This window comes from Camelus dromedarius, chromosome 15, assembly GCF_036321535.1.
Source record: "Camelus dromedarius isolate mCamDro1 chromosome 15, mCamDro1.pat, whole genome shotgun sequence".
Classification (NCBI taxonomy): Eukaryota; Metazoa; Chordata; class Mammalia; order Artiodactyla; family Camelidae; genus Camelus; species Camelus dromedarius.
In genome coordinates this window covers 30,609,492-30,636,507 of record NC_087450.1, presented here as the reverse complement: position 1 = coordinate 30,636,507, position 27,016 = coordinate 30,609,492, and the positions used below count along the sequence as shown (strand labels likewise).

Sequence of the window (27,016 nt, the reverse complement as noted above, 5' to 3'; positions counted from 1 at the left end):
ACCACCGCTATCCTCTGCACCCTCCACCCTCCTCACTCTGCATTTTTCTCCATAGCATGTGCCACCATCTGCTCTGTATTCCTTCCTTTGTGTCTTCCTTCCCTGGCAGAACTTAAGCAAATGTAAGCATTTCACAGCAGGGACTTTGCTCTTTTATTCAGTTCTTTGACAAGATCCCCAGCATCAAAAAACAGTGCCTGGCATATAGTAAGTACCTAGTAAATATTTGATGAATGAAAGAATTTTTCATAGAGAAAGTCTGGAAGGATATACACTAACATTTTAACAGTTAGCTATCTCTGGGTATCATGAATATATGGCTGATTTCATTCCTTCTGCATAGCTGTATTTTATAATTTTCCTTATAATGGTGTGTTTGCGTGGCACCAGTTGTGTAAAAAAGATTTTATATATTTGTGATTTTTTTTTTCTCCCTCCCAGATAGGTGCGTGCTGCTACGTGGAATGTTCAGCTTTAACCCAGAAGGGATTGAAGACTGTTTTTGATGAGGCTATCATAGCCATTTTAACTCCAAAGAAACACACAGTAAAAAAAAGAATAGGATCAAGATGTATAAACTGTTGTTTGATTACGTGAGAAACATCTTCAGTGGCCAAGGAAACTGTCCACTTCTCTCAGAAAGCATATGAAATGCTACAGCTACACCCAGACCTCTTCTGAATAATGAAGCAGTTTAAAAGTTGAAAAGAAAAAACAAAAAAACAAAAAAACCCTGTCCTCAGAATTCTATAAAGTTCATTAAGAATGTTTCTTAAAGGTCCAAGAAGCAGCAAACAGCATCTGAAGCCACAATCTATTATAAATACTTTATTTCGACTAGATGGTACAATCTCTCAGGGGTTTCATAGTTTCAAAAGCTACAATCACATCATGTTGTAATGACATAAAAAAACAGTGCTGTTAAGTGGAACTGCCTGGCTTAGACCATGTACATTTCTGCACAGTCTTTATGGAATCTGCACAAAGAAATATCTTCTCCCTTTGCTCCAATTAATTGTTCTTGTATGTAAGTTCCTTTCTATTCCAGTATATCCAGAGTGGCGAAATGACAAGGCCAGCCATGTAGCCAAAGGTCGCTCCAAGCGTGCAGGAGATGGGCCATTCCTGAGGAGAGAATGTATGAGGTCAAAAAGAACAAATGTTTTATTATTACTTGAGCACAACTTAAGTGTAACCTAAATATTTCTATATTAAAGCTTAATGTGCTTTCTTAAAAGAATGCCAAAAGTATAATAAGGTCATAACTGCATTTATCATGAACACTAAAAATGTAGACATTTTAGTTAACGTGCTTTCAACTGTAACAAGGCTTCTGGTGACTGCAGATTTAGTTCGATGTGCCCCAGACTGCATGAGATACATGCTAAAATTACAAATTAAAATTTTGGGTCAGACTTTGCCATAACCCTGGACTCAATTTAGCTCTCTGAACTAGTTGGTGATTTTGTTTTTTAATTTCCACATTGGCTTGTACATCAAATGAAAAGAAAAGTGTATATGCTGACCAAACCACAAGAAACTTTAAACTGTGTTAAAGAGAAAAGACCTAGAATTCAAGCATGTTACATGGACTTTATAACAAAGCAACTGCTTTCATAATAAAACTGATGTCACCTTCCAGATACAGATATTGGAACCATAGTAGACGTTACAGAAGTACAATTTATGTACACACTTAGAGTGTTAGTTAAATGACATCCTGGCTTCCAGATACCCATTTTCTCCAGCCATATTACATTTCACAATATTATATCAAGCCAGAAGTAAGTAACGTTGATTTATTTCATGCACGAGCAGTGCGTGTTGGTCCCTAGGTGAAAGGCCCTAGTTTAAAAAAATGTTTTTCATGTTCATCTGTAAAGCTTGTTTGGTATACTGGAGCCATTTCTAATCTTTCTCTAGGGAAACAGGCAGTAGAACTGTGTCAGAGGTGAACCATCTTAATTACTAGTTCTGTTACCTAATTAAGCGTCCTTGTTTGGTCTGCTGTCAGTCTACCTTATTCCAAATGCCATGCACCAGGCAAGAGTGTTAGATAAAGTTTCAGTGTGAACAAACTAATGCAGTTCAGAGAATCATAATCTAATCCATACATTTTTTCCCCAGCCTTTCCTACATTTAAACTTGCTGTTGCCTAAATTATGATTTATGTCTCTGGTGAACTTCTGTTGACTTCCATGACTTGAGCTTATAGCTACATCTATTGCACAGATTGGGTAATGGAACACTAAACTTTTATACTTGAAAATGACAGCCTTAACTGCTCATATCAGTCACAAATCTAGGATGTACTGTCGTGTGTGTGAGCTTTGTAGAGATTTTTAAAAATATAAGCATCTTCTTCCCCATTGAAGAGCAGAATCTACTGGATAACTAGTCCGGAGCTTTCTCTTTGAACTGAACAGTGGATGTCTTCTTTCTCCCAAGAAGTGGTGGTTCACGTTAAGTACCATGGCCTTATGTATGCTCAAATGGAATCTGATGTAACTTTCTCATTTAATTTTGGTCTGCTATTTTTAGATAGAACTGAAAAGAATTGTATACATTAATTAGTATATTAGCTAAGTTGTCCAACACATGGTATAAAGGAATTAAGACAGTAAAGTATTATACATTTATTTCTAACTTGCCTTTGGGGATTTGATGGGGATTTTTTTTTTTTTCTTCCTCAAATTCACATCTCTGAAACACTTGGTTTCCTAGCCAATAAAGTTAAAATCTAGAATTTGTCCTGCCCTAAGAGAAATGGACTAGGAATCTGGAAACACAAACTTTGGTGTCACCTCTGTTTCTTGACTGGGCCTCAGTTTCCTTATCTTTTAAATACGGGAGGTAGAAGAGATGATCTCTAAAATCTCTCCCATTTGTCTACTCTTCTGATGTTCTTCTTCCTCACTCACAGTAATCACTGTTGGACATGAACTTTTCGGCATCATGTTCTTAGATGGTAAGAATCCTGTACATAGATTGTTAGAACTCTAAGCAAAGACGATTGTCTCATCTGAACCTGAGGTGCCTTAAGTGCTCTATTGACCTTGAAGGGTTTGGAGTTTCCCACTGCTTATTAGGAGCCTTTTCACTGCTTTGGTCCTTTAGTATTTCTTTTCTGCAGAATCTTTCCTGCCACTTTATCTAAAACCAAAGATTTGTTTTCTGTTCATAAACAGATTGTAGAAAAGTTGCCTTATTTTCAAAAGCATGTCTTCATTTAAGGCTTAGGTTTCACCAGAAATTCAGGCTAATCACTGGAACACCTGGTTCAAAGTAGTGACATCTGGAAAATGAAATGCTTCAAAGTATCTTACTGACATGAATTTTCCTAGTGAATGAAAATACACTGCTTCAAATAGGGTCATATATGAATGAACTTAAACTTACAGTTAATATTTTTTGCATAGAGATAATCAATTCTGAAGTTCTTAAAAATAATTTTAGGAGCTTCCTGAAACCTTACTTAATACTTTGCTTATATCCTTACTCTATCTCTAAAGGTACATTCTAGGTTAGCCTATGTTGAATTATCATATTTCCAATCAGTAGAGCCTGAACTAATGGTTTTTATTGTGAATTATCTTAGTTACTTTAGGCATTGCTTCCATTTGATTTTTAATTATTAATTTTAAGTACCAAATTAAATACTGGTTTGTTGGTGTTGTTGCTTTTTAAGTGATTGTTACTTTAATAGCGTCCCACCTTAACACTTGGGGTTACAAATAAAATAATATGCATAGTTTACTATCTATGTAAAGTACTGAACTTCTTACCTTAGTAGTTTTTATTTAACACTCTATGTAAACATTCAGGATAATACTCTTTCCTCTACTTCTCATGCTGTGAATCTGTGCTTCATCGGCCTATTGTGAGCAACTGCATTTTGGTAAAGAGCACGTCGTCAAAGTGTAGGCAGAATAATCATGCCTCGTGAATGCCAGCCAAATTCCAATTTGGGTTACTAAATTCTATTTTAATCACTTTGTAATTTCAGTGTGGCTCTTTGTTTCCAGACACATACATACACATACACACACATTCTTTAAGCAGCTGCCATACTTCATTCACCTCTAGTGGAATGCCAAAAATGAAGTCAATGTTAGTTAGAAAGTTCTGTCTAATGAGGGCTTAAAGCTTGGAACACTTGCTGTTCAACATCTCAAGAAATCTATGCCATCAGCAAATTAAAATGTTGGAATGGCTTTGAAGACTGTATGCTAGTGATAGGTCAGGCTTTCCTGCTTGACTTTTCTGAAATAAGTAGTTATTAATTATAACAGTCACTTTTTTTTTTAAAGAGAATTTCTTTATATAAGGGCAACCCTCCTGATCTTGGTAGACCAGACAGGGAATGGCGAAAGGAGCTGCTGAAGGGAGTTAGGGGAGGTTGCCGACACACAACCTTTCCTCAAGTAATTTCCTACTAACCTTCTTATAATTGCTTTAAAAAAAATTAAAACTATCCTATGGCAACAATTCATATTGACTTGTCAAATAACCCTAGCTTAATCACATATTTTCTTAATTAGATCTTGAAGTTTTCCATTTAAAATTACTGCCTATGAAGATGTTTCTATTTAACGTTCCTCATGCCACCAATAGGATTTAAAACACACACACACACACACACACACGTAGTATCTATTGAACAGACACTTCAACTGTGTTGCTATAAACATTTCTCCAAATTATAGTAATCTGAGATGGCTATATATAATTGTTTTGTTTAAGGAAAATAGAAAACTCACTCGTGTAAAGGAAGTCACAAGTGTTTTACCACCAAAATGACTATCTTCGTTTTATCCAGTTTTTTTAATAAATTTAAGTGTTTTTAATCACTAAATAAGAATTTCCGCTGCATAACAAAAGATAATATAATGCAAGTGGGTAAAATTATTATGATTACTGTCAAAAAGAAAAGCTTAAAAAATGAGTAGCGGCACCATGTGAAAAAAATATCTTGCTGAGAGTACCACTGTTATCCTTCCTCAAAATCAGATGACTCTTTTCTATTGTATGTTTCAGTACTTAAACCAAAAAGGTCAGTATTCTCTTGAAATAATCAGCATTAACAAAGGCCTGATATTATAGGATCTTGGTACATGCTACCAACCATAAGTAATTTTTCTCTCAGAAATTAAACAATTTCACCCTAATAAGCTAAAAAAATTCTTAAATAATATATATATATAACTGTTTTTTTGTTAAAATCGATATTATTGCTGGTTGAAAGACATTTCAAAATTACACAAGCTTATTTCCACCTGAAAACCACACTGCTTTCTGATCAGTGCTTTCTAAAACAGTGCTTACATTTTAGGAAAGGAAAATGTACTGGTATATAGAGTTTGATATGTTTCAAAACATGTTCTAAGTAGTACAGAATAGTGATTAAGAACACTGATTTTTGTATTTGACTTGATTTGAGTCTCAGCTCTGCCATTTGTTAAATATGTGACCCTTGGATTAATTTCCCAAAGATACAAAGAACTTATACAGCTTAATATCAAAAAACCAAACAGCCCAGTCAACAAATGGGCAAAAAACCTAAACAGACATTTGTCCAAAGACAACATACAGACGACCAACAAGTATGTGAAAAGATGCTCAATAGCGTTAATTATCAGAGAAATGCAAATCAAAACTACAATGAGGTATCACATCACAAAAAAGTCTACAAATAAATGCTGAAGAGGGTGTAGAGAAAAGGGAACCCTCCTACACTGTTGGTGAGAATATAAATTGGAGCAGCCATTATGGTAAACAGTATGGAGATTCCTTAAAAAATTAAAAATAAAATTAACATATGATCCAGCAATCCTACTCCTGGGCAAATATCTGGAGAAAACTCTAATTTGAAAAGATAAATGCACCTCAGTGTTCAGAGCAGCACTACTTAGTGTACAGCCCCTTACTGGCCATACGACCTTCGCCAGGTCACTTAACAATTGAGCCTCAGTTTCCCAATTGCAAAACAGGAATAACAACACCTCTTGCACTTAAAACATGGGGCTATTGTATTAAATGAAGTAATATTTTAAAAAACTATCATGAAAGCTGTAAAGTACCGTGCATCAGTATCATTCTGTATATTACATGTTTTAACTTGGAAAAAATTAAACTTACATTATCACTAGTGGAAGTACCTCTTAGGTATTCTAGTAGGTTAATAATTAGAGCCAGCAGTTTGGGACAAATAAAATAGTTCATAAGCAATGTTATATTGTGCTATAGGAACTATTTATTCCTTTGCCCTTGTAACATAAGCATCTTTAGCATATGCAGTTCTTCACATGATACGTATGGGATGCATAAAGCTTACAGGAGGGAACTCTCAAGAGGGATACAGCACATGGCATTATGTTAACCATATGTAGCCCCACCTCTGAAATAGAAGGGCAATTCCTGCTCCTAGCTGTCGTTTTTCATAACTTTTAAGAAGTATAAGCACAGAAACTGGTTATATACCAACCACTGGTAGACATTTCTGTCATTTTTAAGTCTCCATTTAAATGGCTCCATTCATTCAAAACTACTGAGAGCCACTCCTAAACCAAGAAGGTAAGGGGCAAACTAAGATTATTTAATTTTAGATAAATTTTAACAACAAAATTTTTTTTAAAATGTGCTACAGTATTATTTTTGGAGAGGTATGTGCTATCACAGATATCATGGGGACACTGACCTACCTGAAGATCAGAAAACCTAGAAACATAGAACTCACAACCATTAGGATTACTGGCTCTTTCAGATTAAAAAAAAAAGAAGAAGAAGATAAAACCCAGGCAGTTCTAAATTTCTCAAGAACTACTTTTTAATATGTTTTGTTTATTATGCTTACAATAATTTACATTTACATGATTGACAGAATTCATCTTTTTCTAGTGGTTTTAAATGGTCATTTCTATTTTCCTCTGAATTTGGCTTTAGGTGGTACGTTTTTCCAGATGTTCTTAAAGCAAATGCTATTGTCGGATGTAGAAATACATGTGTAGATGAATCTGTTCAGCTGGATATATTTCTCTAGTTGTAAATCTGTCCTGTTTCACGTATACTGTACCACTCTCCTATGACTAAGAACACAGATTTAGGAAGAGCTATTTGTGGAGAGGTGCGTAGTCGCTGGGCCGGACCTTCTTGTCAAAGTGACAATAAATGGTCCTTGCCAGGACCATGCAAAAGGGTTACTTTAGCCAGCACTCTTCTCTCTCACATAAAAGTCCTGCTAGCAGATCATTTTCAATATCATTACCCTACAAGGAACCCACCTTTTAAATCCAGAACCATTTTCTATCAGTTAAATATTACAGGTTTTTTCCATTCTTCAAATATATAAATCACATTCATATAAACTAATATTTTATTTTGGCCTGTCTAAAACACTATATAATACCTTTAGTAACAGAAACACCAATTAACCTAAAAATATGCAACCCTTCAATAATTGAATCCATAATCCTAGTTTTATCCCTCACTCTAGCATTATTTGTAGTATTTCATCTAATTATCCTTATGCTCTCTAGCTTCAATTTATGAAAGTATTATCTGTGGCATCTGTGACTTTATATAAATGTTTCACAGATACTAAATTTTTAACCTGATAAAACCAGAGAAAACAAAAAAGGATTTTTAAATATAACAATGTCTCACTTATCTAGTATCTGATAGGAGTAAATACAAACATTTTTAAACAATTTTAAATTGTTTTAAAGACAATTTCAATCCATTTTGCCTTTTTACTTTATAAGAAGTAAGTGGGCTTAGAAGAGATTTGGTTCAAATCTGGTTCAATTCCATTTTGGAGACAGTAGCAATAAAGTCCAGAGTTTAAAGGCATTTGTTGGTTTTCTAGGTACAAAAGCTTCACATACTAGTTTTATATACTCTCCTACAAATATATTAAATTTTATGGTCTAAAATACATACATTACCAGAGTAGTCATGGCATTTAAATGAAATCCTCATGAGGGGAAAGAAATGCAATATAGTCAACTACTCAACCTTTTCCAAAGAGAGCTAAGCTATGGCCATTTTCTAAAAACAAAAGTTATGTTTCAGAGTCTCCAGGGACAAAGAGAATCATGGTGTCCTGGGGCTCTGGATCCTGAGTCTTTCTCTTACCAGCCAAGTAATACTGAGCAAGATGTGTACTCCCCTCGCCACACTTTGCTTTCTTATGTGTAGAAATGGGAATGAAACCTGCCTTGCACTGTGGCTGTCAGGATTAAGTTCCTTGGGTGACAGTGCCAAGTCCCATGCCTGATGCACACACAGAGGGATCTACAGATAATTACGTTTTCTTTCTATCACATTCTGAAACGTCAGACGGGATTGAAAAGTATGTGAAATCCAAATACCTTGAATACATAAATACTAGAGAAACAAAAGGGTGAGTTAACAATCCATTCTGCCAACTGAAGAACCGCTGGGCAGAATGAATAAAATAAACTGAGACAATTAACATACTCTCTAACACTCTGAGAACTCAAATAATGGAATTAGCAGTTTATTGGGTAATGCTAAAAAAAATAGTTATTAACCTACTCCTTTTATAGGTCACAAATGCCTGTAACATTAAGCAGTAACTACGTGTTAGGTTCTGAACTAAGTCCTTTAGAAGGATTATATTATTTAATCTTCACTAGCAATTGGCAGAGCCAGGATTTGAACCCAATAATCTGATGCCAGAGCCCTGACCATCCTGGTATCTGTCTACCTATTACTAAAACATGTGGGTTTAAAAACTTCATGGTAAATTTCCTTTGCTCAGAATAACCAACAACAATTCTTAACCTCCCATTAATTTTCTTAGCAACATGAAATACTAGCCCATTTTGATAAAGAATTAAGACATTTTCTAGATGAAAGGTTCATAATCACCTATTATACAAAAAATTTAGACCATATTAAATCTGAATCACAATATGAATCTAAATTATTGTTATCAAACAAATTCCAGTCTTGATAATATTTGAGTATCTGTTAACTTACATAGAATATATACTTTGTACACAGTAAGAACTCAACAAATATTTACTGATTAGCTATTTTTACAGCAGATAAAGCATCAAATTATAATGTACAAAGGTTTTCCATTGTCAAAATATTCATTTTGTCAGTAACCACAGCTATAAGCTTTCTCTTGGAGTGAAGAAGTCTGTCTGGGTTATGGACGATTCAAATGTTTGCAATGCAATAGTTAAGGCCCAGAAGAGAAGCAAGATGACTTTCAGTTATTTGGAAAGAAAACAGCAAAGATGCCCAACAACACAGTGGGTAGCCACCCGACCATACTCTCTTTCTGCAAATTCTCTTGCTGCCTCCTACAAAGGGAAGGCTTCCTCCAACTAAAAAGGTGCCTGGTATCTTTTGTCATCTGTCATTATGTAAAATTATTTAAAATTTCTATTGGTACATGAAAAAACTTTCTTTCATTGAGGCTATATATTTCAGTGGGACTTTCTAGTCATTTAATGATGAAACAATTTAAAAAATATAAGTATTCCTGAAACTGCTCAATACAGAAACTTGCATCATTATAATCTTATGTCTGGCCTCTAGAAATTTTATACAAAGTCAGATTTGAGTTCAAAGTCTTAAAAGTGGAGTTAAAACATGTTAAAGTTTTTGTAAGGTGGTCTGTGTGTGTGTGTTTTTAAAGAAAGTATAATTGCTTAACCAGATACTCTTGTTTTTCTAATTAGAATACAAGTAAAACCAGATCACAATCCAGAAAAGCTTGCTTTACCACAAACATGTCAAATCTGTACTGGACCACAAGGAATAGAGCACTAAAATCTGTTCCTAATGCATGTTACAATTTCGATAATAATGTGTAGAATTCTCATGAAATTTTACTCTAGAAAAATCTCCATTCTGAGGTAATGCCACAATCTTGTATCTGATTTATTGTTCCTCTGGCAGATTCTGTCAGCACCATGAGCCACACTAAGTACTTACTCTGGGTAGTTAGATTTATGAAGGAAAAAACAAAACAGAACAAAAAACCTTGTTTGCTGAGAATAAAAAGTGAAAGAAAGAAAAAAAAAGAACCCTTATCATTTCTCCAGTACACCAGTAAACAATTACTAAAAGGGACAGGAGCAGGTGATTATTATGTGAATAAAAGATGACTAATTATACGTCAATTTTATCATTTCACCAACAGTATCTATCATAATTTTAAAAGATTATAGTGAATAAGTGGGTCATTAACTTGGAACACTCTAAAAACAACCCAACAGTAAAGATTATTAAACAACCAGTAATATTCCAGTCAAGTGAAACATTCTTAATGAAGACCAACATTTGTTACTTATTAATTAGCTAGATAGACAATATTTTTAAACTCAGTAATTCAAATAGAAACTTTACATTAATTTAAAAAGTCTGATACCATTAGTTTGGATCCAGCTCACCCCTTATTATAAACAAGTACTGAAGTAGAAAACTGAGAGTCAGTGGCTAAAAGCCTCAACAATCAAAAATGGGTAACTGGATTATAAATAACTAAAATATATATTTTCTTCACAAATCTAAACCCAGACTTTACAAAGGCACATCTATTCCCCATAATTCAGTATCTACTTCTACATAGTCTTATAAACAAAAGACTTATACAAGTGTAAGATATCAATCTTTTACATTCCAAAATATTCCATCTATATGCAAACTGACATGTTAATTACACATTGCCTTACCACCTCAGAAGCTGATGGCCCATACTGCTTCATATATTGATACTCTGTATTTAGATTTAATTGCATATATCTGAAAGTAATGAATTAAAACACAATTTCCTATGTATACTTTTCAGTGACTTTGATTGTCCTCCAATTTAAAAATCACTGACACTACTGAACGAAATTAAGTTCCGTAAGACGGTAACTTGGGTACAAATGAATCCTTATTTCCCAGTGATCACTGAGATGGCCAAGGAAATATAAAGGAAACCTTTATTAATACTATAATCTCGGGAAGGGTATCAGAGACACCATACACTCCAAACCTCCAGGGGTTTCTATAACACATAGTAGATGAAGACTCATCAGAGGGAAGGGCAAATCTACCAAACTTACTGAATGTAAAAGAACAATTCATCTTTCTGGGAGACATAACATCTAATAGAAAGCACAAAGAATGGGCTTAAAAAGTAAGAAGTTAAATGCAAAGCATGCAATTCCTCAAGAGCCTTTGGAAATTGAGACACATAACAAAGACTTAACCCAGCCATTCATTATGTAGGCATTTACACTAAAGAGAAAATTGGACAAATCTGCAAAGATGTATGTTTTATGATAATCGCCATAATTAATAATAATTAATTAACAATGGTAAGAACTGTAAATAATCTAAGTGTCCATTTGTAAGAAATTGGCATATGATTTTACCAAAATAACAAAGTATTACACATATGTAAATTTTCACTGACATAGAGTGTGCTCCATAATATATTGTTGAAGGAAAAAAACACAGATTTAAAATAAACATGTATATTATGAATACATAAACAGAGAGCTGCAAAACTTATCACCAAAATACAAATGGGAGTTGCCTCTGGGCTGGATGTTTGATAATTTTTACTTACTTTTTATAGTTATTAGTATTACCTAAATTTTCTAAATAAATGTATACTGTCTTTGTAATCAGGGAAAAATTCTCTTCATGTTGGAAAAAGAAAATATATTTTTTAATACTACAGTTCCATTTGGGAGAAATTATCTTAAGAAAATCATTGGAAAAATCCATTGAGATAGATTCAAAGATGTTTATAACAGCACTGTTTATAATAGTAAAATAGTAAAAACAGTAAAATATTAGCAATAACCTAAATGATCAATAGTTAATATGTTAAATAAATTTTAGAATAACTACATAATGGTTTACTACAAAGCCATTAAAAATTATGAGAAAGATGTAAACATTACTAGCTTAGTGACCTTACAAACAGTACATATCTTCTAGGTATGTTTCCTCATCTGTAAAATGGGGATAAAAAGAACACTTATCTCATAGTGCTTCACTTAGCTTATTAGCTACATCCTATTGTGACAAGAAATGAAAAACCTGATGCTTATGAGCTTCCTCTGATACCACAAACCCCTATTTCAAAACCTACTTTGTTATATGATTTTTAAAAAATCCCTCAATATCAACATTCAATTTGGCTATCAATCACGCTAAGAAAATATGAATCTAAGGCCATAAAGGCAATGAATATCAAAGTTGAAAATAGGGAATTCCTGTAACTTCTAGCCTATTTTTTAAAAAATTCTATACATATCCTCAAACTAAGCTTGTTTATTCACCTATACATATAGAAAAAATAGTGCTGGAAGATAGAAACAGGCTGATCTTGATACCTGTGGCATTAGACAGGCCCCAATGAGTCACCCAGATTATAGTGACAGAGGGAATTGGCATCCCTGATAAACTGAACAACAAAACAATTTATATATACATACTAGTTAGCTTCATCAGTTTAACCATCATTGTACAAACATCTATTTTGTTGCTTTAAGGAGCTCAAACCAACCTGCCATGGTCTTCCCCAATCGAGTGGAATAGGAAAGGCTCCAAGCCATGTTCCTACAAAACTAGAAATTGTAGTGATCTGGAGACTATTCTCCCAGATGGATGTAGCCCTGTAAAACACAAATATGTAAACCATTGGTGGTATATATCTTAGCTGCTGGGGAATCAAACAAACAGCACAAATTAACACTATTCATACATATATGTTCTGTTCATTTAAAATAAGTGTCTCAAATTGACATACCAATATTTGCCATGAATTATCAACGATTAATTGGTAAGAAGATATAACTGTTTTTCACCTGGAAAGGTAGTATGTGCACATAGTGAAAGTCAAACAATACGAAAGAGGGTTTGCAGTAAAAACTAAGTCCTCCTCCCATCTTAATCATCAACTCTGGTTCCTTTCCCCAAAAGCAACTGCTATTACCAACTTATTACATATCCTTCCAGAAATATTTTATGCATACACAAATAAACACAATTTTGTTTAGAATGATATATGCACATCTGCATATATGCATACATATATTATATATTCTTCAAAACAAAACTCAAATGCACCATCTTATAAACCCAGTTTAGCTGTTTTCCCTTGTTAACAGTTTTACTAGGATTCCATTGTATGAAGGAAGCATCGCTTATTCAACTAGCCCCTTATGGCACACTTCATTTAAGCAAATCAACTCTATTTGGTGGGGAAGGAGCAGAGAATGAGAACAAAGTATTTCAAAATATTTAGTGATTCTACCTACCATTCTTATTTGTTAAGTACACATTTTATAGTATAAGGGTGGAAAGACATAATTCTGCCAGTCTCTTAGTAAGTCTTGGTTTCAGCCTGCCCCCAATAGTGTGATCATTTAACCGCGTGGACCATGAGTCTAGTTATAGCAGAGTAAAATCCCATCACGATGCAATAACTGGAGTCCAAATATTTAGTGGTTTAGTTAGTTATTTAGTTATTACAAAGTTTATGAAAAGCAGTTTCTTCCTGCTGGTGTGGAAAAGGGGAAAATATTTGCTTTGTTAGTTTCTTTCATTAGAAATAGGTCAATCACATAAAATGTACACTGAATTAAAGCAATCCCGAACGGCAAGTCAGTGCCCAAACCAATCCCCAGTGACCTGTCCATCTTATTACTTCTCATCCACAACCTACACAAGTTAAGAGCTTTAGCCTGTTTCTGTTGAAAACTGGGACTGGAAGAAAGTTGGAGGCAATCACCATACATCCACATTTGTGTTATTCGCTGGGCTTTATTGTTCTTTATTTTGTGTAACACTTAAAAATGCAAATCAATTTCTCAACTAGCGTTCAACAGAACAGAGATTTATCTGTTCTAATCTTGGAGGGAAAAAACTGGTGAGTTGAATGTAAAGAAAGAACTGTACTGCTCAGGCAACTTAAAGGATTTTCTAGGGTAATTTTTGACTTTATATGGCTGACAAATGTTGACTGCCTTTCACTTACACAACTTGTCTATGTTGCAATACATAAAGTTATGTGCCTGGAGACATAAGGTCTGGTAGAAGCTGAGAGCAGAGTTTACTTTCTGCTAGGAAGAGTTAACTTTTTCCATTTTATGAAAGAGGAGGAAGTTCAGCTGGATTTGGAAGAATGGGTAGTATTTGGTCTCAAAGAACTGGAGAAAGAGCTGCATTGTTGGTAGAAAGAACTTAATTAAAATTGGTTGAGGCCAAGTGGAAGAATGGAAAATAAGACTGGAAAAATAGGCTAGAGTTAGAATTTTTAAAAATAACTTTATCGAAGACAGTAAAAACTTGCCACAGAAAACCCTTTTCAGCCATACAATTCACTTAAAGTGCACAATTCAATGTTTTTAGTGTATTTACAGTTATGCAACCATCACCCCACAATAAAACCCTTTACCCATTAGTAGTCACTCCCAATTTCCCCTTCCCTCTAGACCTAGGCAACCACCAGTCTTCCTTCTGTCTCTATGGATTTGCCTATTCTGAACATTTCAAATAAATGAATCAATGTATGGCCTTCTGTGACTCATTTCTTCCACTTACCATGTTTCCAAGGTTCATCCATTTTGTAGCATGTAAAAACATTTCATTCTTTTTTATTGCCGAATAATATTTTGTTATATGGATATATCACATTTTATTTTTTCCAAACATCAGTTGATGGACACTTGGCTTGTTTTGACTTTTTGGCTATTACACATAATGCTACTATAAACATCCATGTACAAGTTTTGTGTGAACATATGTTCTCATTTTTCTTGGAGATATACTAAGGAATGGACTTGCTAGTAATTCTATGCTTAATCTTCTGAGTTTTGAGTAACTGCCACACTGTTCTCCAAGGCAGCTGAGCTATTTTATTTTCCCATCAGCAGTATACGAGGGTTCCAATTTCCACATCCCTGCTAACACTTATTAATGATTATAGCCATCTTAGTGGGTAGTGAAGTGGTATCTCATTGTGGCAGATTTAGTGTTAGGATTTCAGAAAAGCCTTGAAGGTCAAACTTAAAGAAGTCCCTGAAGATTTCAAATCAAGGCAGCAATATGATCAGAGCTTAGTTTCAATAAGATTTATGTATGTATTGTCTAAGTTCTAAGCTCCAAGTTCCTTGGGCTAAGGGGCAAGATCCATGTCTTCACATCTTTCATCATTATACCACACTTGTGGCCATCTTATATTTGTTAAAGTAAGTGTAAATATCCAAGAGGTTGTCCTCTATTTTGTTTGTTTGGTACATTAAGAGCGTTTATGATCTTACATATAATAAGTGCAGAAACAAATGGAGCCAAGATCTAGTTTAAAATTAGAAAAATTCTGTAGCCTGTCTTTTTAAAATTAAAAATTTATATTTATTAAAATAATATATACAAGTGCCTTTAAAGTCGAAGATCATGATTAGACTAATAATAATAAACCCTCCCTGCACCCCTCTCTACTCCTGATATCGGCTCCAGAGGCAGGCACTTTCAACTCTTCCTGTGTCTTCTATGTACTTGAAATTTAAAAGAACATTCATTATGCATAGATTTTCAAGATTTAGTTACTTTCTGCTTTCTACCATGGAAGAAGAGGATTTAGAACTCTTTACCCACAAGCCTTCCATCCCCACACACACATTTCTCTGTGACTCATCTTCCTCTTTGACGGTAATATCTCCTCTTCTCAGCTGGATCAATAGCACAGTGTCTACATTATGATGATTATGGAAATATTCATCACAGCTGAAAGCACACTGCAAACCATAATTACATTCCTTTCTTAGAGTAAATTTTAAATTTCCTTTGGATGTTAAGAATGCCTCTTTTTCACCCACCATTTGCTTACGTTCCTGTCACTAAGTCATCCTCAAATATTCCAAAGAAAACACACATCACCTCTAAATACTTGTTTGTGCTCCCCGCCTCTCTCTGTTCTCTTTCTTTTGTGGAGACACCTCACCTGCTCCAAACTGAACTGCTTGTTCTCTAAGCCTGAGGCACAGCTGCTGTCCTGTGAGTTCCCTACACCATCTTGTGAATTCCCTTTGCCTCTCTCAGTGCTTTGGGAACTCCTGTTCCCTGAATTCTAAGACTTCCTCCTTCTGTTTTCCCTTTCCTTTTTTTTTTTTTTCTTTTTTTAAAGCACCTCCTTTAATAGATTCCTGAGAAAGGGTACATGGAAAATAGATTTCAGAGATGTTTAAAGTGTGAAGATGACTTTACTATAATTGTTGGAAACCAATTTGTCTCAGAATGTTGAAGGCATTGCTCTATTGTTTTCTGATTCCCACCTGAGAAGTTCAGAGCCATTCTGGCTCCCAGTTCTTTTTTTTTTTTTTTTTTTTTAATCTAACTTTATTTCTGCATAGAAGATATGTTGGGGTCTTTTTATTTTGACTGTTTAGTGTTCACTGCACACAAGTAGCATGATTCAACTGTACCAGGAATTTCGCAGGAACCCAGCCTTTTAGAGAAATCTTGAAAGTCATTATCTGAGGGTATTCTTGTACCATTTTCCCCAGAAAGAAATCATTTCAATATTCTGCCTGGATGGTATAAGCCTGGCTGTCAGTGCACTGGGCCCAGTGGGTGAAAAGGACCAGGTACAAGGTGAAGACTCATTGTTCAATATGCAGAATTTCATTTAAGCCTTATTTCCTGAAGAGGTTGTAGCAAATAGGCTCAGGATCTGGGGGTAGCCAGAGTGGTTGGGGGAACATCTTCCCTTTCTCCATCTTCCCTTCCCCCACTATAACTTCCATTACTATAATATTTTTATAGCATTTATATTCTGTTCTGAATCCAATTCATTCAGTTATTTTTTGATACAGTGAGCCCCCTTGTATACAAACTGAATAATTCCTTCATCTGGAGAAAGTGTCTTCTGTCATATCTTTGAATTATTTTTTGTTTTGTATTTTAGGGGTACTAACTCGTCTTAAGTTGATCTCCTTTATCTGTTCTCTATATTTATCATTTCTTTTCCAATTGCTTTACTCTTCCCAACCCCCCTTAGCCTTCATTCATTTTGATTAGCTGAAAACTTTTCTCCATGCTACAACTTGATTTTCTAATTTATCTATGTTTCTAATTTATGATCTGTAATAGTGTGATCTGGATTCTCAATTTATTTCATTAATTCTGCAATTTCCTTCTCCACCTCATTTTCTTTCATTATCTCATCTTTGAGTTTGTATCTTATTGAATTCATCTCCTTAATAACATCTTTTCTGTGATAAATTGCATGGAGCTTTTTTGTTTGTTTTTGTTCCTTGGGTAGCATTTTCTTTCAGGCTGGATTCCTTATCTTCTATGACTTTTTCTTCTTCTATAGTGTGTTTTTAGGGGTTGCCATGCCATTTCTTTTCATCTTGCCCACACTTCACATGGTAAGGCTGTCCAAACTACCTGTTTGCTCAGATAAAATAAGTGAATTACCTTTGGAGCTGTCTTCCCATCTTAACCAACACCAATTTTTCCTGTCTGGAAGCTGCATTTTGAGGACTGGATGTTATTTTCTATCAAATTTCCTGTGACATGAGGCAGAAGGAGAGAATAGAGGCAGATAGCTAGGGTAAGGGAAATGCTATCTTTGTGATTTAATCAGTAATATTCAGCTGAAATTTAATAAATGGTGGTTCCATAAATTAAACTTTAAAAAAACTTCTGACTAGAGCTTATGCATCCCATTAGAAATCAGATTAAACTACTGTAGCACAGTCTGCCTCCTTGGCAGAGTCCAGTAGGCAGCAGCCCTGGTAGGCTGATAAAAAGTATAAACAGCACTGATGGGGATTTGGGAAAACTGGCACTGTGTTGAGTGTGTGTGTGTGTGTGATATATATATATTATATATATATAATATACATATATTTCAAATTAGAACTTTAGTTTGGCAATGTTTATCAACTTTTTTTGACTTAGGAATTCTACTCCAGAAATCTGGTATACAGAAATCCCTGCACAAGCATACAAAATTATAAGGTACAAAGATGTTCATAACATTATTTATAATCATGAAGATCTGATAATAACCCTCAATAGGAAATTAGTTAATAAATCTTGGTACACAGAATACTTATAATGATGGCTAACTGCCCAACATTCATCTCATCTCTGATGATTAGACTAATTAAATCATGCTGATCCCATTCTCTCTCCCAGTGACTAGTTTAGGAAGACTGAAGGAAGAGAAGCTGCTGCCATCTCGGTACCAGCCTGAGGATAAGAACCAGGAGAACCAGTAAGAAGTACAGCCACAACTTGACTGTCTGTATCTAGAACCACACAACCTCTATTGTGTGAGATCATCAATTTCCTTATTGCTCAACCCAGTATAAGCTGAAGTCTTCCATTACTTATAGATGAAGATATAATAAGGATACTATGCAAGGAAAGGTAGATTATACACACATACAATGAAATACATTCCCAATAAGTGAAAAAAAAAAGCAAGCTATAAAGGACTGACTAGCATAACCATTTTTGTTTTTAAACTACATATGTTTTTGCACAGATAAAATTAGAATATATAAAATCTGATGGTAATGGCTGCTCTTCAATATTTTTCTATTACTTGAAGTTTTATAATACATATTCTTTTGGAATAAACAAAAAAATTCCTTTTTATTCACTGATTTATAGCAGCACTGACTGACATATTCTCATTTTATAAATTGCCATAGTAAAACCATCTGAATTCTATAGTTAATGGCTAATTTCTTCATAGTTAAGGAATGTACACATAATCAAGAGGATTGAAAATAGAGTAAACAGTTCACTATTCTGTGAACAAACTTAAAAGTGACCAAAGCAACATTACAGATAATCTTCATGACAATGAGTTCTAAGTAACTATCTACACTATTTGACTCCACTGAAATTCATTATGTCAAATCTTAATTGAAATAAATAGACCATTTTGAATGCCTACTATCTCTGTGTCAGACACTGTATCAGGTACCTGAGACAGTTTTCAGTAAACATTATGGCTCAGGTAGGCAGTGCTTATTTAGATGGAGCTGATCTTTTTAGCTGTTGATCTCTTCATCTAAAAAAGAGACACCAAATAACTCCTCCTAGTGGCTAAAGATATTTTGCAGAATTCTTATATAAACTTTTCCCTTTACCCACTGAATAAATATTAAAACGAATGCCTCTTGGCCACTAAATTTTTGTGCTCTCATTAAGGCTAAATTACCTAATTTTTATACGTATAAATTTTTGGTCATTCACCATCCTTCTACTCTTAACGTCCGCAGTGCTTTTTTCAATATAAAATCCATTTCAATACAAAGATGGCAAAAAGCGGCCTGCTATCTTTGCTACACAAATAGGTCATACAGGCTGTCTTCACTTTGGCAAGATAACTATAGATTCAGAAAACTATTGAGAAATTCAGTTTTTTTCATGTCACTAAAAGTGATCAGGTTCTCACTTAAACATCAAACAATAGCATAAAATAACTGATAAATAAAAAAGCAAACTTCAATGAAAACTGTAGGACTAAGGTAGTCAGATTATCATCTGCATTCATAAGAAAGTCAACAAATGGGAGAAAGAAACCCCACGATAATTATAACATCAAAGCAACAAATTGAAGTAAACTAGTACAAATTGAGTATATTCAGTAATAAAGTACACCAAAAAGAAGTTGGCAGAATTTTTTAGAAAACTATATGACTTTTATACCTTCAAGTTTCTTTAAAATAACCCTCTTTTAAAAAAAAATCTGGAATAATCTGTTATTAGAAATTTGAGAAGGATATTTTTGCAGTCTACTGAAGTTTAGGTGGCATCAGAGAAATCTAACAGCTTCCTGCTACAGGCTTAGCTTGAAAAAGTTCTAAGTTTCAGGTATACAGTATTATAATTTGATATCTGTATGTATACATTACAGTGCTCAATAGGAACATGAAAAAGTGCTTGACCTCATTAGTCAGCAGGGAAATGCAAATAAAAACACAAAGAGGGAACACTTTACACCCATTAGGATGGCAATAATCAAATAGTCAGATAATAACAACTGTTGGTGAGGATGTAGGGGAATTGGAGCCCTCACACACTGCTGTGGACATGTAAAATGGTGCAGTCACACTGGAAAAGTCTTGGCAGTTCTTCAAATGAGTAAACATGGAGTTACCATATGACCCAACAATTTCACTCCCTGGCATAGATTCAAGTGAGAAAAAAAATATGTCCGCATAAAAACCCGAACACAAATGCTTATGGCAACTTATTCAAAACAGTAAAAAGTGAAAACAACCCTGATGTCCATCGACTGATGAATGGATAAACAAAATGTGGTACACATCCACACTGAATTGCATGTTACAAAGGTGACGTGCACGGTATTTGAATTATATCTCAAGACTATTTAAAAAACCCATCCCCCAGCTATCTCAGTTCCCTTGGTGTGTATGAGCCACACCCTCCACTTCTGTCTTAACTTTCCAACAACTCTCATTTGCCACTTCATGATAACTTGCAAGAGGCAACCATTCTCACATCTACTTCCAAAAGCAAATTTCAGGTTTTTTCCAAGGAAAAGTATCATATTTATTATAATATTTATGTATTTCTTAACCATTTAACATGTATTAAGCTGTCCTACTATTTTTTATTAAGTTCCTACCTTTTTAAATGTGTTACTGATGAAGGTTTTGAGTGTCATGGCCTAATCCCATCTTTCCCATAAGCTCTGTGTTTTCTATTGCCTGATTTTGCACAATGCAGGGATTTTTAGGGATGCACACACCATCTTACAGCAGAACTGACAATAGAATCAGATGACAGTATCTCCCCCAAATACACCATTAATGCTATCAGCAGAAACAGAATTCAAAGCTGGATAAATCACCAATCCAAACCAATAAGGTTTCAACTGATTTTCACTGTTTAAAATTTTCAAACTAAATTCTAAAAGAAATTAATGCCATTTGGGATGCCATTGTAACAACGTGGGAAAAAGTGACGATGATACTTTTGTTTTCAAGAGACCTGATGAACACCAGAAGATGGTTCTGAAGGGGAACAAACAGTATGCATTTCAAAAGGGAAAAGACAGTAATTTATGGAGCCTAGCTACCTGGCAAGCATCCTCTGCTCTCTTGGGCCGTTCTCTTCCAAATCACACAAGAATACTACATTCATTTCCGTTTCTAAGGTTTCATTCATTCCCCTAGAACAGGTGTCTCCTCTTTCCCCTTAAGTCTCACCAAATCTCTTACTCCTGATCCTTCATAGGTCATCCCCTCCTTCAGCTCATTCTTCAGTGGTCTCCTCTTCAGTGGACCCTACTGAGTTCCTGAAACATTTACTGTCTGATTTACACAATTTTAGTCTTAGGTTGTTTGCTCATTTCATCCTTGTCCCTTGAATGTCCAAGCTCCTCAGGGAGAGAATCACGGCTAGTACTTCAGACTCTACCCGGAGCTTGCACAACATAAAGCACAGAGGTAAGGGCTCAAGATGTTTCTGCTGCTGGGTGATAAATAGGACAAAATCATGTGCACCAAGTAACTTTCTAGTTTTCTGAGTTATGCCTCAACTATTTCTGATACAAGTAATTTCAATGCCTTTCAAGATGCTGTATTTTTACTTAGCCACGCTGAAAATATATACAGCTGCTAAGGGAATAAAATCCTGTAAAAATTTGCACTCGGATATCTCTCCATGAAAGACGCCAAACAAGAAATTATGGTTGTTACAGTAAACATTTTTGGATGGTGAACCCCAATTCTACATTTTAAGATGTATGGGAGCAATTTTATCTGTAGCAATTTTATCACAGTGATAAATTATCCCTGAGGTGTGGTTTTCAAAGCTTTCTTTTGGTAGCAGAAACCCTTTTCAAGCAAAAGGCTAAGCGGAATTCTATCATACAGAAAAAAAGCAAAGTTGATCTTGCTGAAGTGGAGGGAGGGGCCTATATTCCGCCTGCTTGGGTCCCCTCAAGTGCATACCACCCTTTCCTGGCCCTGGTCCCCAGTTGCAGCGGGCCCTTTAGGCATCTCTGAGAACCATACAGTGCTGAGAAACACTCAAGGAACAATCAGCAAGCTGTCATGAGTAGAAAAGTACATCACTAGTTTTTAAAAATTTCAAACATTACTAGGATAGAAAATTAAAACTTACCCATTTCTACTGAAAACTCTTAGCCATGCTTTGAAGTTTGGTCCTAACAAACATAAACAAGGTACAGTAGTAAAAGTAGATAAAAGAACTGCAAGTGAAAATGTTTCCAACACCAACCTAGGGAAAAAGACACTGTATTAACTTTTTAAGTGTTAAAGGTGCATGTACACATGCATGTATCATCCTTTTTATTTAACTAGATTTAATATAAAACTATTTTCTTATACTTTGAAAGGTAATATGAGTTCTACCGAAATGATAACTATAAAAAATGTTACTACTGAAATGCAAGCTATAAAAAATGACCTAGCAAATATCTGGCTTTAACAATAGAGTTCAAAAGTGTTAACTGCCCTATGATTTACACTGAGACTGTCCATTGCAAGAAACGCCATTTCTCGATCACTAACTTTTTCCTCAATATTCTCTGGAACTTTCTCTGCAACCAGTGGTTCAAATTTAGGTTACATCAGAACCAGTTGGAGAGCTGGATAAACTGAAGGTTGGAGGAACCCTACTCCTGGAGTTTCTAAGTCCTAAGAATCTGCACTTTGATAAAACACTGATGCTGCCAGTTTTAGAACCCACTTTGAGAATCACTGCTCCAGACATTCATTCTACTTTAAAATGGATTGGACAGAAACTGCCACTTCCCATTACAAAGGTCTTGTCCTCCCCCTCTCTAGAAAATAATTACCTGTTAATTTAGTGTGTGTGTATGTAACCATGTATATATATATATGTGTGTATATATATATATATAAAACTATATACATGGCTGTGTATCACATCACTCATTTTACCATGATTATTAACCACTTAAAGTTTCCCAAACTATAATGAATATGGTATAAGACATATTCATGAATTTAGCTTTCATTGATTTAAAATTGTTCAGTTTTGAAAAGGTGTTCACTTAAATTTTACCTTTAAACTAGAAACATTAGCTCATTACATAATTAAATACAAGAATCAACTCCCTTTCCTTAAGAAAACATACTTTTTTCAAGCACTTCAGAATCTCATTTACTAGGAACTGATATGCTACTTATAACTAACTTATAGTAAATTTCCTTAGAGGTTCTAAGGGCCACACACTTATCGGCATAGTAGTTTCTCATCTACCTCCCTCCTTTATGTAATTGAGTAATAGAAGGCTAGGTATTAGGAGCATTTAATGAATTAAGTTATTCCACTGTCTCTTAAAAGAATAACACTGCCAAGGAAGGGCAATGATGTCAGTATCCTTCCATGATCCATTAATTAAACACACAGTGTTTATTTCTCTAATCACCAACAGAATTAGCATTTGGTTTAATAAATGACTGTTTTAAAATACAATTGCCTTAAGGTAAAAGTTTCAGACTTACTCTGTTAGTGGTGCTCCATATAGAACAAAAATTACATGAAAGGAGAAACAAGACATAAGAAAGTAGATACAGCATTTCAAAAGTCTAGTTACCTAAAAAGAAATGAATAATTTAAAGAGTTAAGAGAATATCTAATGAACAGCAAATGCTTTGATTTTGTCTACAAATAAAAGTTATTCCCATAATGCATAACATAGATGAATACTCTTGGGATTTGCTCCTGAAGTCAGATCATATATTCTTTGCACAGCCCTGTAAAAAGGCCTACAAGTATAACCCCCATATCTCACACATCCAACCAACAGTAGAGTCAGAAAACGTTTCTGTTTCTATACTATATACTGAACTATGTTGTTAACCAGTATTTATGAAATATTTACCAATAACAGAGTGCTAGGCTACAAACCCACCCCAACAGTTCTTATTTTGTAATAATACATGAAATACTTACAGAAAATAATGACTATAGCAATTTTTTTATTTTAAAACAAAACTTCTAGGAAAATTGGACCAAAAAAAAAGCACAATGTTAAATTATCTCCCAAATCATATTCATGTTACTATATGATCCATAAGAAAAAAGACCTGCATGTCTGCAAATCATTACGTGGGACTTGATTTGGAGCTCAATAAGATCTAATTATAAAACACACGTTGAGCTTTTTAAATCACAGGGTAGCAAAAGTGTTTTAAATTACCTAATAGAATACAAGAGTACTGAATAATGTTAAGTGGGGACTTTATTAATTTAAAGTAAAAGTCAAGTGTTACCCTGGAGTGAATATTCCAGAAAATAGATTCCAATTTCTGAAAACTTTACTGCTTAGTCAAGGAAGGCCACGTTTGAAACAAAAGCTACCAAGGAGGCTTATTTCGTAATTTCTGAAAAACCCACTGTGTCTTTCAGAAATGCAAAAGATAAATGAAAATAAACTGAAAAGTCTTATAAAATAAGATTTAAAGATGTGATTGTTACATTTATCTTCAACAATAACAAAAAATATGACTATATACTTTCACAATGCTATGATATCCATCCAATTAACGCATGGCAAGACTTTATCATACATTGTAGGCAGTCTTCCAGCAAGCAATAGGCTACTGCTTTGGGAGGAAAAAAATCAGGTCCTTTATTCACTGTAAATAACCCAATAAGTACTTGACTAAGACTTTATTCTTCCAGTAAAAGAAACATCACGTACATATAAAAATCAGTTATCAAGAAATTAGCCTTACCTTGTACGATAATGAACTTCTTTTAGAAGATGTGTTTGGTTTCCCTACTAAATATAATACTAAATTGATGGCAGTTACAAAAACAGAACAGATGCACAACCATGTTAAGTGTGTTTCCAATATTGAGAAGTTCTCCAAGAAGAATGATGGAATGAAGATGCTTAGGATAATTGAAAATATGCATAAAAGATGGGCATACAGTAGTCTCTTGATGTCAGTGTCTTTCATGGTGTTTTCTTGAGTGGCTTTCTAATGAAAAACAAATTAAGAAAAGACGATAGGCAATAATGACTTTTTCCATTGTCCTAAATGCTCCAGTGTCTAAAAAGAAGCCATGAACCAAAGTCAATTTTCTATGGGCAATAATGTCTTAGTTTGGAATACAGGAAGATGCATATGTGTAAATACACATGTAGACTAACATGGTACAAACAGCTCTCAGAGCCTAAAAAAAGGACAAATCTACTAATTTCTTAAATATTTGTGACTAGTTTCTGCAAAACGGTCATGTGCTAGGTCTAATTAAGTAATTCATTTTTTTTCTTTTTTTTCCAAAATCAGAGGTGAAAAAAAAAAAAAAAAACCACATGGGTTAATGATTTGTCCTGTTGGTACTATAAGCTATGTATTCTAGAAACCCCATGAATACACTTTGGCTGAATTGTTGGCACTTTTTATCATGGTGGTCCCTTGTCTAACATCACAGTAGTTCACATCTTCTAGCATACACCAAGTGATGCCAGGCGCACACTGGAATACTCAAATGGTGGCCAGTGTTATCAAGATCATTTAAAGAACATTATGCTAAACTAAGGGAGCCCAGTGCTTAAAACAACAACAACAACAACAACAACAACAACAACAACAACAACAACAACAAACACCAAAATGACAAGGTTACAGATGCTAGAGTCCAAAAGTAGAGCATGAATAAAAGGAGGAAAAATATTTACTATCTCTTTCTGTCCAAAACACGTATTTTATGTATGTATGTATTTATAAATTACCTAACAGAGAGCTTATACATAGTATTGACTGTTAAGTAAGGACCTTATTAAAGTAATAGTCCACATGTTATACTGTGGTGAATATTCCAGAAAAAAAAGGTAAATATTTTATAGCCACACACAGGGCTCCTACTAGGGCAAAAGGGCGAATCCAAGCCTTATCTTAACACTCTCGTTTAATTCACTCTATCCTTTTCAAAGGCAAATACTTTACCGATAAGGAAACAAGCTAGGGCAGATTAGGAAACACTTCAAGGTCCCAAGCTCCCAAATGCTAAAGCCATTTCAAAGTCTAGCCTCTTTGATATAAAGATGCACACTAGGGGGTCCAGAAGAGAATGAGTGGCAAGAAAGGAAAAAGGAAATGGTCCCAACTTCAGCTGAGGGGCGGGGCGGGGAATCCAGAATACATTCTCTCAATAGACACTCCTTTAGATATTTTTCTGGGCCACCCTCAGAATCCCAACTGACAGGAGCAGATTTGGACCCAAGACAGTGAGTGGTACCCAAACTCAAATGCTTGCTGAATGAATGAATGAACGAACAAACGAACGAAGACTGGGTCCCGCGTTGCCTTTCCTGAGAAATTAGCCCTGTGTTAGGCCCTGGCGAGCCCAGGACTCCCGGCAGGTGCCCCCGAGGATGGCCAGGACCCCGGTGTCCGCAGTCTGACCTGGCCTGGGTCCTCATGACTTGCAGCGGCAGAGAAGGCCCTTCTGGGCGGCTCCTGGAGGAGCCTTCGCAGGAGTCGCGGGACCTTAATCTGCCGAGGCATCCCAAACTGGGTCGCTAGGGACTCTTCCCAAGCCTCAGTCGGCCGGGATGTGAACAACGAGGGACGAGTTGAGAAGCATAATCAAAGAGCACAGGCGTGGAGATCAATAGAAACGGAGGGACAGACACATAAAGTCGGATCCAAAAGAGTGCCAGGTATCAGGGCAGTCCCTGGGTCTCGCCCGAAGGGTGGCGCTCGAGGGGCCGGCGGGAGTGGAAGGACCGGGACAGAGATTCCCAGCAAGTTGGGCAGTTGAGGGGGGTGGCTTGCAGCCCCGGGAGGCTCGCGTGCCGGGAACGTCCGGCTGGGCTTACCTAAAGCTCCCGCCCGCGGAAGGGAAGGAACGGTTACCACCTCCTACCATCAGGTGCTACTCGCCTCCCTGGCTCTCGCGCAGGCGCAGGACCCAAGGCCTCATAGCCAATTGCAGAAGGTGAGGCGGGCCAAGAAGGCAGCCCCGCCTTCCC

The 27,016-nt window shown here is 35.3% G+C and overlaps 2 protein-coding genes across 2 annotated transcripts in view; one reads left to right on the top strand and one right to left on the bottom strand.

The window, feature by feature from the left end:
- Positions 1–3,772, top strand: part of RHOQ (ras homolog family member Q) — a 35,410-nt gene extending 31,638 nt beyond the window's left edge. Inside the window, exon 5 of the mRNA XM_031466949.2 lies at positions 442–3,772. Coding sequence (XP_031322809.2) covers positions 442–597 — 156 coding nt within the window. The 3' untranslated portion in view covers positions 598–3,772. The remainder of the gene's footprint in view (positions 1–441) is intronic.
- Positions 814–27,014, bottom strand: PIGF (phosphatidylinositol glycan anchor biosynthesis class F). The gene is made up of 6 exons (XM_010997170.3): positions 26,864–27,014; positions 24,768–25,016; positions 23,532–23,623; positions 22,162–22,278; positions 12,548–12,656; positions 814–1,125 (listed from the first exon to the last, which is right to left on the bottom strand). The coding sequence occupies exons 2-6, from the start codon at positions 24,993–24,995 to the stop codon at positions 1,012–1,014; spliced, it is 660 nt and encodes a 219-aa protein (XP_010995472.1). The 5' UTR covers positions 24,996–25,016; positions 26,864–27,014; the 3' UTR covers positions 814–1,011.
- Positions 27,015–27,016: the final 2 nt, after the last annotated feature.